Genomic DNA, 12,894 nt, shown 5'->3' with positions numbered 1-12,894 from the left:
CTTTGTGCCTATGCATGCATATTAGTAAACTCTTCTAATTACCTGGCGCTGCCTTGCCCCGAGGACCGCATTTCCCTGTGGTGCTCAAGGAAGATGGAGCCCCTCTAAGGAGCTTCCCAGCAGCGCGTCATCCTGGCCTCCGCGTTTGGTGCGTGGTGCAGTGCTCTGCCAATCCTCTCTCTGAATAGAAAAGTATTTATCACCTCTTGAGGTGAATCCCGGGGCGACTCAACGGGCAGCAATTCGTCTCCACGAATCCTGCAGGAAGGGAGGGAGGTTCTCTGCCTTTCGCAGCTGGGCAATGGAGCTGCAGAGAGACTGGGATCAAGCCATTTGGTGTGCCTACTCTCAGACACCTAGGATGCGGTTTTATTTTTTTTCAAAATTTATTTTGATTTTGATTTTCAGCGCATTTAGTGCTGCTTTTAACAACTTGCGTGGTTGGAGCGCAGAGCCTCGTGTCCTCGATGGTGACTGTGAGCAGTCCCCTGATTGCTAAGCAGGTCCCAGGGCTGCAGGTCAGATTCCTGGACCTGCAAAAACCATGGCTCTGAAAGGTTATTATGAGTTTGTTGTAAGGAACTTTCCCAGCATCTTGCAGGATTTTTCTTTCAGGTAGAGAAAGGGTCCACTTCTCCAGGCTGCTTGAATAAGCGGCATGGCCACTTCTCCTGGTAGCTGGTTTGCTGCCCACCTTCCACCTTACTGGGTAAGATGAAACCAGAGAGCTACAGGCAAGAGGTTCCTTCCTTATCTGCCATCTGACCCTGCTGGATCCCAGCCAGGGATCCAAACAGTGCATCAACACGTGATGAGGGGTGGTTTTTAAGCACACGTATACGAAAATACGTTGAAATAAGAAGGCCCAGGCAACTTTAATCCTAGAGTTCGTAACTCGAGAGCTCTTGATTTGCAATGTTAAGGCCACACTTCAATCAGAGTATGCTTTGTGTGCATAACTTCCTAAGGTTTTCCAAAAAACAACTGTAAAGTTAAAAAATGTTCATTTCAGGTGCCCAGGTAGTTCCTCAGCAGGGCTGAGACCTTTCAGAGCCTGCGTGCAGATATTTGCATGCTGGGTCTAACTGGAGCAGCGGGGAGCCGCAGCACAGCTGTCCCTCCTGCTTGGGCCGTTGCCAGAAAGCCATGGGACAGCGGTGTCACCGGGGGCATGCGGGCAGCGTCGCGGCATCCCCCCGGGGTGGGAGGGTGGAACCTCACCCAGAAGCAGGTGTTGCTGGATTTTAGCCCATGGCTTCTGAATATGTTCTAGCGCGTGACATGGCTTTTCATGGGGAAGAGTCTTAAATATTTGTCAGATGCTGAACCAGCGCATCCCGACGCTGCCCTCCATCATGATTAACTCACGGACAGGCAATCAGGATGAAAAACATCTGTCTGAGCAGCTAAAGGCTAGCAGTGCTCAAAGACCCCGAAAACATGTCCTGTGATGAAAACTGCCAGCCTGCCTTTGTAGCAGGCTTTGCCAGGAGATCCTCCTATAATCTCCTAGATTTGTCTCCGCCTTCTCATGCCTGAGATGAATGCAGGGTTTCGGTTCCTGGCTCTGCCGCACCCTCTGGATGAAACCCGGCCCTTCCAGGTGGAAGGAGGGAGAGGAAGGGGGTTAGGGCTGAGCTAATGGAGTCCCTCAGCATCTGTCTCCTGGGAGATCCCTCCATCCTGCAGTCACAGCAGACCGGCGGCTCTCATGCAGGCAGGCTGGTAACTGAGCTTTCGTTGCTAAGCACTGGGTGCTGCATTTCTGCTTCTGTAGGTTTATGCAAATAACGGAGGAGAAAAGCCTAATACTTTATCCAACCGACAGAGGAGTTGGCTGGGTTGCTCCCCAGTGCTGGCAGCGTTGCTTGGTAAGTGACTGTCCCCAAGATGATTGAAGTGGAGAGCACAAATTGAATTTTCAAAGTGCATCTGGTACAATTAGGCAGAAATGTGATGTGAATCCATCTCTGTTTCCGCTGATCCGAAAATGATGACCTTTTGATGTTAGATAAATGGCTAGTGTGGCACTCAGCCAGGATTCAATAGTGTTTTCTGAGATAAATTGCATGTGACTCATTAAATCTTTTACACCACAGTAAAGCATGCCAAAAAAAGACTCCGGTGGAAAAAGCTGCTTTGAACTTCAAACCTGCTTGAACTGCACTTGAATTGCAGAGCTGGAGGGATTTAGATGCTTGTGTCAAACTTACCAAGATGCACCTGGTTGGAATAGTGAGGAGCCCTGGTGCCCTGCAAACGCAGGGAAATCCCTTGGCGCTCGTGTCTGTGCAAGCTCCCAGTGAGAGAGGCTGGCAGGATGGGCGAACGTCCCAGAAGGAGCACGCAGAGGGTTTCTTTCTCGCCCTTTTCCAGGTGGGGGTCGAGTTCCCTAATTTGCTGCCCAGAGGTCTTGTGGGTCTAACACCAGCTCTACTTGACAGATGCTCACAGCCCTGTTAAAGCATGTGCTCGTTGGCTGTGTGCACACAAAGTATACACACAGTGTATCAAATACGACATAAAAGACTGTGGGAAAGTGCCGTCCCGTGTATTCTCCATGCAAATCTTTGAAACTCCACCTGCAAGTAACTTGCAGGCTGCTGAAGAGGTCTCAACTCAGTTCTCCAGCTTGTGGGTTTTGGCAGGTTTTTCATCAGAGGTGTGGACCCCCATCATTAAGCTATGCTTGCTTTTCTTAATTACCTTTTAGAGACCTTTGACAAGCATACTTAGGGCCCCCCAAAAGACACAGACCAAAAGACAAAGGTCTTAAAACCATTGGTCTTAATAGCCTATTTCTTTATGCAAATAAGACTGCATGTCCAGTGGATGACTTTAATTGCCCAGTAATGGATCAAGAGTTCATAGGACCAAAAACCTGTAGGCACGAAATTAATGGAAAAAAAGAAATCTTTTAGGCTGATTAGAAAGACCAGAGCTGAGCATTACTTGGGGCTGTGTTTGAGAGTGTGGGTGAAAGCGATGTTCGTAGAGCTTAGAAATATTTTCTCTTTTCGTCTGGAGAAGAGCATGTGCTGGCCCTGAGCCAGGACCACCGTCTGCCCTTGGCTTGGGAAGCAGCAACCTTCTGCCTTAGCTGCTCTCTCTGCAGGGCTGTCCGGTGTGGGCTACCAGCCTCCCGCGGTGGCTGGCTGGCTGATACGGGGCGGCTGCTGCCAGGCTGCAGACCGTGGGCTCAGTTCTGCTCTCCCGCCCCTCTGTGTGTAACCCACTTAACTGTACCTGAGAAGAGCATTTTGTCTCCGCTCTCATGTAACATCCTCAATTGCTATAACTAAAGGTTAACTTTGTCGCAACAAAAGGTTAAATGAGAACTCACGATTTCTAGCTTAGACATGACCTGTTCCCTTGATCATTATATATGGCTTGGATTAGTCAGAGCTGACATCAGGCATATATTCTGTTTTGTAGTGCTTCAATGTCTCCACATTTAGAAACTTGACTATCTACATATCTATCTATCTATCCATCCATCGATCCATAATTATTAATGGAAAATTATCAATTCAAAATTTCTGTAACAGAAATGTCATGAACAAGGGAAAAGTCTGAGAACATTTACACTCTTAACATGAAATAACGGTATTTTAAGCTGCTATTTTCTCCCCATGAAAACCTCAGAGCAGACACACTTCTAAAATGAGGAGGAGGTGTTTGCTGTAAATTAAATAGCACAGTTTTATGGAAATGATTTTCTATATTTTTGTTCTCAGAAATGTTTTTGTTACTTAGCACTCAATAGATCCAGTGTATTTGCCTCAAGACCTGGTGTTTGTCCAATGGAGAATATGGAAACATCTGATTATCCTTGCACGTTCGATACTGAATGTCCAGGGCTTAAAAAATGCTGCAACTCATCCAAAGGAGCAGGCTGTGTGGATCCAATGCCAGAGGGTATGTTACTGATAAATTCAAGACTGCTTCTAATAGAAATATGCTTAATTTTTCCTTCTGAGGGTGGGAGCGGGCAGGAAAACTGTTACCATAGCTCTTCATAAAACAAATACGGGAATCTGCTTTGGATCAGTTCCAGGATATTCAGCTTCAGTACTTGCACCCGGGAGCACTGAACAGTGCGTGGGTGCTGTGGGTCCAGTGGACCTTCCTTGGCTTCTCCTCCTTTGCTGGTGCCGCTGCCTGTGGCAATTGGCAAACGAGGCCGCAGCTGATGGCTGTACGTGGACCCTTCATAATGTCAAAGTTAAAGCTTGCCTCGGTTTCTCAGAGCCTTCCTATAGCTCTGTTGCTTTCTACAGCATCAGACCTCAGATGACTTGGCTGTTTTATTTTGTATGCTTCAGGAAGAACATTCTGGTACAACGTGACAGTGCTTGTGAAAATGGATTTTAATGAATTAATCAGAGTGGATTCCTACCTTCTGAATCATTCACGCCTTTTGCACTCCGTGGTATGTACAAACACGAACGCTCCCGTGTGTTGCTCATTGTGTCCCTGTTTCTGTTAGTCAGTCACCACCACTTGCTCCAGCCCAGGAAGGATCTCAGAGTCCTCTGCGCTGGGCATAACCTTGCCAGCCAGTCACTCCCCCTTTGTTCCACTAGATAATTTTTTGGGGCCCTAATTTATCTCTAACTGGTGAATGTCACACTCGTTCTCAAGGAGCTCAAGTAACATTGATCTGCCAGCTTCCTTAGTAAATTTTTCAGGTCTCTTCCGAGGGCAATTTAAAGATATTCTGAAATATAGGGTTTTTTCTTGCTTAAGCAATGCTTGCTCCAGCTCCAGCTCAGTTCAGTTTTGGGTCTATGACCAACAGGGTCCAGATTTCAAGACCTGCAAAGTGTGGTGCTTTCTGATAAGGTGTTTTGAGTTAAACCCTTCAAGCGATACACCTGATCTACGGCACTGGGACCTACATGGCAGGTGGCCTCAGCAGCACCAGAAGCTTCACTGTGAAACCCCAGGATTATGGCAGGGGACTGTGTCTGGCTCAAGGGCATTTTGTTGTCATTTTTGCCACAGAAACAGCGCTGGGGGAGACAGCAGGGTGTTGCTTTTGCTGTCAGACCAAGGCTTTGCCTCGTGCCTGGATTAGCAGTGGCATTGGCAACAACACGTGCACGGCCACACGCCAGCAGCACGGCGTGCCTCTCCCCATCCCTGACATGGCAGGTAGGAAGAGTCCAAGGCAACCAAGAAAAGCAGAGCCCCAGCAGAGAAGTAAGGCACGCTTCCTGAAAGGAGGCACTGCAGGAAGATGCAGGCTACAAACTAAAGCCATGCTCAGACAGGGGAGCCCTCTCTGGCCCTCAGGTGGTATTTAGGGAATGGATTGATGAACTAGGGCAAAGACTCTCCAGGCCTTAATGCCACGATGACATGGAGAACCAGGCTTGTATGTGTCCTTTGAAAGGTACCCAAGAGGGCAGTTGCCTATTTCCCTCCATTTTTATTTCTGCTCCTCCCCAGTTTCTGGCTGGGAGTGGGCTAGTAGCAAAGGAAACCCATCTCCCATCATCAACCAGCACTGACGGGCAGAATAGAAGGTAGCAGTAGCATGGGGTTGTTGCATGAATTTACCTCATCCTCCTACCTGAATTCACCATATCCTTAAAAAGCAGGAAACCCTGGTCCTGTCACTGTATAGTAGGGAACAGAGGGCAATGATCTACCAAGACTTTTACGTCTTGGCCTAAAGCAAGCTATGGCAAATTCAAACACTCAAAAAATGGCAAATACAAACTGAAACTTTGCAATGAGCTATTATTACTCAGAGGAAGGTCTCCCAGGTCCTGTCTGCTCTGCTGATTCCTAACGCTCAGCCCCCCACCACCATGTACCTTCTCTGATCCTTGACTCACAGTTGTGACGACTCGGTCGGGCCTGGGGTCTCTCCATGGCTCTCAGTCCCAGCCTTCTTGCTCAGCCTATTGCTTTTCTTCTTTTTCTTTCTACTCCCTGTGCCAGCAGTCTTTTTAGTTGCTTAAAGTAAGAAGTGTTTGACAGCTGTAACAGATGAATTTTAATAGCACGTCTAAAGTATATTCTGTCTATTGAGCCTTTCTCTTATTTTCCTGAGTTGCATCCTCCTGCCTAAGCATTTGAGATCTGACATGCAGCTCCACACCTCCCTTAGCTTGTCACTGCTGTCCTGTAGCTCTGCTGTGAAATGTGATAATAAGAAGAGCTCACCTTGCATAAATACAGACCTAAATGTTGCCACTTTGGTATGGTTTCTGAATTGGTGCTTTCTACACTCAGATTATGATGATAGTTGTTGCATAGATTATGCTTCATTGCCATACAGTTGTGCTGATAAAGAAATGAGATACCAAAGCGTTTGTTACCCTGTTTTCCAGATTACTGGTGCATTACAGCCCTTGAATGCCTCTGTGTACCACATCCAGAGTAACCATGCAGAAGTATATGCTGGGACAGTGGCCTCCCATGTTCTCATTGGACTGCATCAGCCAGCTCCGCTAGCGGAGGTTTCTTCTTCCTTGAAGGATATCGTGAAGCGTGTGTATGAAGTGATTGACACAGAAGTTCAAGGTTAATTATTATAATCCTGCCACGGGGGGAAGCTTTTTCACGGGGCTTTGTCCAACTTCACTTGGGATTTTGTCTGTATGACTATCAATTTTCTTTCAAAAACAGAGTAGTGAATCTTGTAAACTTTGCAAAAGTGGCCCTAACCTATCCATTATAGGATGGAGAGGGTTGTAGTTAGTTAGTAATTATTCTGGAGTGAATAGTTTGGAGGGGAATAGTCCTGCTTCCTCAATTTTTTATTTTCTCCTGATAGCGTAACATAGACCATCCTCATATGAAAAAGCAAAGGTGTTCAACATTTGTAGCACAATCATTAGTTGTATTAAACAGGCTCTTAAAAAATTACTTAGAGTATTCTTGTGAAGCACGCATAGTCTGTTCTTATAGATATATCTTACTTCTAGTAGCTTGCATGAAACAAGGAGTATTTGTAGTCTGTTAATTACTGTAGCATATTACTACCTAATTTTTAAATGTTAGGTAAATATTTATATATATTGAGTTTAAATTATTTTAATCTACTTATTACTGTGTAGTTATCTGAATGTTTTCACTTCTGAAATGCACCCGTAAACAGCGTTGTTCTCACTTCTTATTCTGTGTTTACTTTTGAAAACTCAGTCCAACTTCCAGTGAAATCACTGGGTAGGTGTCCTTCACCCCCACCGCTGACGTTTCTTAGGTTTGGATGACATCCTGCCACTGTAAGCAGGAGCTGCCACTAACTGTCCTCTTATTCCAAAGAGTTGGAGTAAAAAGCGATAGGGTTATAACTGAGTGGGGGCTAGTTTTGGGGAAGGGCAGCATTCTGTTTTCATTGCACCCGTGTACACCCAGAACAGTTTCAGCAGAGTTACTGCAGATTTACAATGATTTTATCATATCCAGAGCCTGGTCTACACTCATTGCAGATCAATCTTGACGCTGTTATCAATATCTGTGCAAGGTGTCTTCTTCTTCTTAGATGTCAATGAATGTTCCCATGTTGAATTGAATGCTTGTCCCGAGAAAAACACCTGTGTAAATCTGGAGGGTTATTACAGCTGTGGCCCTCAGCGTGAACATGCAGATGTCAACCCTCACCACCTGAGCCCAAGAAAGGAAGGTAAGAAACATAGGTCTCACCTTGGGAAATACTCAGAACACTTCTGCAAGACATTGCGGTCTATGGCAGGAGCCACCTGCAAGGCAAAGATTTCTGGAGCACGCAGTGCCCCTTCTCCTCCTGTCGGGAGGAGATGCCACGTAAGCCAGCTGTTAGCCATTTTTGATTGAAATGCAGTGTATGCATTTCACAGTACCTGGCTGTTTCTCCTCTCTCACCCTCAGCTGTCCTCACTCACCTGCCAAACCCTCTAGCTTCAGACCCTGACTGCTTCTCAGAGCACGTCGCTCAGTGTCAGTGCACCTCCCCAGCCCCCCGGGGAAATACGATGAGTGACACTATTTGTACGTGACCTCTCCTTCCCATTTTGGCTGTGTGACTGCAGCCGGGACTCAGTGGCTGTATAATCCCACCCTGGATTATACGAGGTCCTCTGCTGGAGGCAGACGGAGTTTGGCAATGGGTGAAATAATACTTTCTACCAGTTCAGCAAAATACAGAGGCATGTACTTACAGCCCAGACATCAATGGGCTTGCTAATAGGCTTAAAGATAATGAGATAAATAACTGCTTGCAGATCCAATGCTTTAGTCAGAAAAAAAATTTACAATCCTTTAATCTCAAAAATTAAGATAATGTATTACTTTATGCTTTTGTGATATGATAATACATTTATTTTCATTTCTATTTATATTATTTCTCTTGCTGCTTTTCATCTGCGGAAAACATGAATGGTATTATTTCGGATTTGCTTTGTTAGGAATGCTTTAACTCTTTGATAATACTATTTTTCCCGTAGGCATAGCAGCATCTACTCCAAGTTCAGCTTTGGATCTCATTAATGCTAGCAATAGCTCTCCGTCTATAAGTAATTCAAGTCTCTCGTCCTTGACTAACCAATCTACAGATGCTGGGTGCTGTAAGTAACCTTGGATTTGAATTAATATTGTCTTGCTTTTAATTCATCCACTCTTTGATCCCTTTGTCCTGGGGCTGGTTGAGTTACAGGAGGGTGTTCACAGAAGCTGGTAATAGTTTTGGAATGAAAGTCCATGTATGGAAATGAAAAGAGAGAGGCTGCCCAAACAGGACATTCGTATTGGGGTCTGTAGTGCTGTGACCACTGGAGAAGCCCCACTGTTATTTCCATGGCTACCAAAGGGAGCTGGCCCCCTGGAAGTGGAGGTGGCCACGCTGGCTTCTTGAGCCACTTGCACCTGGTGAACCATTCAAGTGTAGGTCCCATCACAGGGCTTGTGCTGGATAATCCTCCAGCGTGAGAAGCATGCCAGTGAGGGCTCTGCAAGGCCAGCACTACTCACTTGCCCTGGACCCAGCTCACTGCATGTCCCAGGCTTGTCCCAGAACGAGGTATGGGAGGATCTGCTACCAACCACCGGAGCTCCTCCTGGCCACAGCCACCAGGATGTGGGCTTCTTGCTTTGGAGTCCGTGAAGATGATGGTGGGGTACATGAGCACGGGAGTTGGCCGCAGCTACCCTACACTGGAGTCAACCTTTGTGAATACTTTTCCTGCTATACATGATAGCTGTCTGAGGGACTATGATGGGAACAAACACCAGTAGATTTGTCTTTATATGGGCAGCTTCAGCCCTTTCAGGCAAGTGTTATCACAGTCCTTTTTAAGACATTTTCTTCTTGTGGGAGGAAATAGCTTTAAGTAGTTCTTTGCTTAGGTCAGAGAGACAGGCTGGATATTCTTGGTCTTCGTCCACAATTTCTGATCCAAGCTGAAGCTAGAGGAATTACACTGAAGTCCTGCTAGAGTAGAGGCAGTATGTCTTTGGGGGCGTTTGGCAGCCATATGATTCAGAGGCCTGGAAACAATTGTGTCCTATTGAAATAATTTAAGAAAATAACCCTTTTTTCCCAGGCTAACCATCAGCATGAAAGAATTGAAGTTGGGGCAGCAGCATGCCATGATCTCTTGGTTAGTGTGGGGGATGATATTCATCTCACCTCACCCCAGCTGTCTACAGGAGAGACTTCTAGTCTGTGCTCACCATCCAGGCTCTCTCTCTAGTTAGTGGAGACAGACAGGCTCTGCTGGAGGGCAATTCATCCTACCCAATTTAGACACCTCCTCCTCCTCCTTCGAGGAGGGGAATCATCTCTCAAGGGTCCTGTCTTTTCCCGTCGACATGACAATGATTGCACTGGACTAGAGTGGCATAAATAGGCGAAACGCTGCCTACCACTCTGCCCCCAGCCTGTAAAAGCCAGGGTTTGTGGTTTTTTTCCAGGCATAAATCAAGGCAGACTTTGCCTGAAGAGGTGCATTTTGATGATTAAAGTGACAAGAGGCAAAGAAGGTGTCAATGTATGTAGAGTACACAGATTCACTGTTCCAAACTTACTTCTGTTGCTTGAACCTATAGCTCACTGGCTGATTATTAGCGTTAAGAGAGATTCAACATGAATAGGTATAGTACAAAGAAATAAAAAGAGTAAGCACCCAATCCCTCTAATGGGATGGTTCACGGAAGAGGGTACCTGGTACTGGGAGAGAGGCAGAATCTGTCCTGATGTAATGTAAAAAGGAGCTTCTCCTATTGATTATCAAAGTGCTTCTCTATAATGGATTTTGAATAACACAATGCTTTAAAGATGAAATGTTTCTTTTTCTGTGATGACTCTTCCTGGGACTGCAATAGATCCCTCTGCAGTTAGAAACCACCAAATCTTCAGCGTTACCAGCAACAGTTTTGAAATGTCCTGGCATGTCAATTCTACTCTGAACCATACTTTCCAAGTCCAAGTGTTCAAGGGCAAAGAGATTATACGAAACCTGAAGACGGAAGAAATGAAAATGGATGTGTCTGGACTGGAAGCAGGTGTGATGTATTCAGTAGAGCTCGGCTATGAAACCTGTGGTAAAACCAGCATTTCCCATCAAAATGTTAAAACAGGTAAATAGCTACTTTAAAAAATATAGAATTTCTCCCTCCCCCTCTCTCTCTTCTCCCACTCATTTGCAGTTCAGCAATGATCCATTTGGTCCTCCCTGACTTACATTTCCCTCTTCCTTCAGCACTTTCTCTCTCCTCTACGCCATCATTTATGCAACTCAGACTATCAGGCAGCAGAGCTCTGGCCTTAGTTGATAAAGCAGTGTTGGAGCTGACTCAGACTATTATAGATACCAGGCTAAGCTGGAATACCCATTTAATTTTTTTTTGTGCCTGGTACTGCATTCTGCTGCCACCCATCTCCCATCAGGCCCCATTTTTCCTGGCTGAGGACTGTGGCCAGTGAGAAATGCAGTCATTATGTCGAGGGCTCAGCTATCCTAACAAGAGTTCCCAGAGGATGGCCGCATTCAGCTGAATATTTTTGAGTGACCAGGATTAAAGGGAATAACAAGGGCTGTGTAAGAAAGCTTGCAAGAATACCTGCATAATTTCGTTCAATTAGCTAGTGATGCTAGCTCCCTGAGACCCTAGTCTGTTGATCAAACAAAATTCTGCTTTTCCTTTATCCTTAAATTGTTTCCTAAGCCTTCATGCAAATAAAGAAATCTCTCCATATTTTCTTCAAAACACAGACAGTGAACTATTTAATAGTGGCCAGAGTGAGAACACTGCTATTTATGTTTATCTGTAAGAACCTTCCCTTTGATCAGACGAGGGATGTCTCCAGTCTGGGTCAGAAGGAAATTACTCCTTTTGTAGTGGGAAAGTAGGAGGTCTAGTGGCTACGGAAACAGTAGGCTGAACTTCAGAGTATGAAGTTGGAGCCCTTGAGAAAAAGAAGAGTTTTCCAAAGATCAGTCCAAAGAGTAACAGCCTCTGACTGTTTATACAGGTTAAAGTGGTTAATAGGTTCCTTGGCTCTTGGTTTCGGCTCACGTGCTCTGTTCGTTATCTGTCAGGGCTTAGCACACAGAGAAGTGGTGTGCACTGCTTTCTGTTACTGTTTTCAGTTTAAGAATATATTTACTACCCATGCTACCGAGATTGGGAAAAAAATAATAATTGTGACTGGTGGATCAGAGCTGAGCTCAGGGGCAATTCAGCCCTGGAGTTCAATGCAGGACTTATGTAGGGCCAGATCTACAAGGATATGTGTATACCCAGCTCTCACACAGCTGGAATTAGGCACCTAAATATCTTTATGGATCTGATGTAAGTGCATTTCCTCAATGTATGGGAGGCTTATAGCAGAGTATTGGCTTTATTTTCTTGGTTTAATACTAAACTCTCTCAACCTTCTCCTCTCTTTCCCCCTCCGACATCTGAGATTTTGGTCTGGGTACATCAGTTCTGGCTGGATCCTTTCCTCTTCTGCTTTGTCAGTGTGCGTTTAAATGTTGTGCCCTACAGATGCCAAGATATTTGGTATGACTATGAGGATTCTCAACTACAACTTCACTGAAGATTTCCATAATGCCAGCAGCTCAGCATATGAAGAATTTTCAAGACTGTTGCTTACAGAGGTAATGCTAAAACATATGTGGGTAATATATCTTTTTCAATTTAGAATTTATTAATGTAATAGAGGATTTTATGCCTGGCTGAAACATCCCTTGAAAATCATCATATTCTTTCCTGTGACCTTTCCTTATAATTAAAACAAAATCCAACTGACTAAACAGATCAAGCCCTTGGCCTTATTAGCAATGGAGGCAATGAGCATTTTCCTCTACAGAAGAGTAAAGGGATTAAAAATGCAAGCATGCAACAGGGACTCCTTTCCTTGGATCTTTACTTTGGCAATAAACTCACACTGAATTGACTTGAGGCTTCTTAATGGATTATTGAAATTACATTGCTGTCATTCATTTCAGTGATGTCTTATCAATAAATGTTTGACTGCTCTCAAAACTTTTTCTTCTTAAGGAAAAGTGACCAGGTCAGGCTTTTTTCTCCAGCCCCATTCATCTCATGCACACATGTAGCCACTGTCCATGCTCAGGTGTAAACAGCCGTAAACAAAATTTGAGTCATGAAGTCTGTTGCCAGCTTCCCAAACAGGCGGGATGTTTCAGACACAGCAATCTCTTACAGTTTTGTTGTAAAGAACAGGGTCCATACAGAGGAACTGGAATCTCCATCCAAAACTAGACTTTCCCAAAGCAAAGGGGGACTCATAAACATATATGAATATACATCTGAGGAAATAAAAACAGTAACGGGGCTATACTTTTGAAGCCAGGAGAGAAGAGGTGTTTGCTCATGAGAAATTGCAAGTTGAACCTCCTGACGTGGTTTTATTTCCCATATGTGGAAATT

At 45.0% G+C, this 12,894-nt stretch overlaps 1 protein-coding gene across 1 annotated transcript in view; it reads left to right on the top strand.

Moving 5' to 3' along the window:
• The window catches only part of UMODL1 (uromodulin like 1), a 58,525-nt gene that overhangs the window by 15,393 nt on the left and 30,238 nt on the right, over window positions 1-12,894 (top strand). The window contains exons 3-9 of the mRNA XM_054191247.1: window positions 3,757-3,918; window positions 4,326-4,432; window positions 6,345-6,537; window positions 7,502-7,642; window positions 8,442-8,561; window positions 10,318-10,572; window positions 11,986-12,098. Of these exons, the coding sequence (XP_054047222.1) occupies window positions 3,757-3,918; window positions 4,326-4,432; window positions 6,345-6,537; window positions 7,502-7,642; window positions 8,442-8,561; window positions 10,318-10,572; window positions 11,986-12,098 (1,091 nt within the window). The remainder of the gene's footprint in view (window positions 1-3,756; window positions 3,919-4,325; window positions 4,433-6,344; window positions 6,538-7,501; window positions 7,643-8,441; window positions 8,562-10,317; window positions 10,573-11,985; window positions 12,099-12,894) is intronic.

The sequence above is a fragment of the Rissa tridactyla genome, chromosome 1 (genome assembly GCF_028500815.1).
Source record: "Rissa tridactyla isolate bRisTri1 chromosome 1, bRisTri1.patW.cur.20221130, whole genome shotgun sequence".
Taxonomy (NCBI): domain Eukaryota; kingdom Metazoa; phylum Chordata; class Aves; order Charadriiformes; family Laridae; genus Rissa; species Rissa tridactyla.
This window is presented reverse-complemented; position numbering and strand designations above follow the sequence as displayed.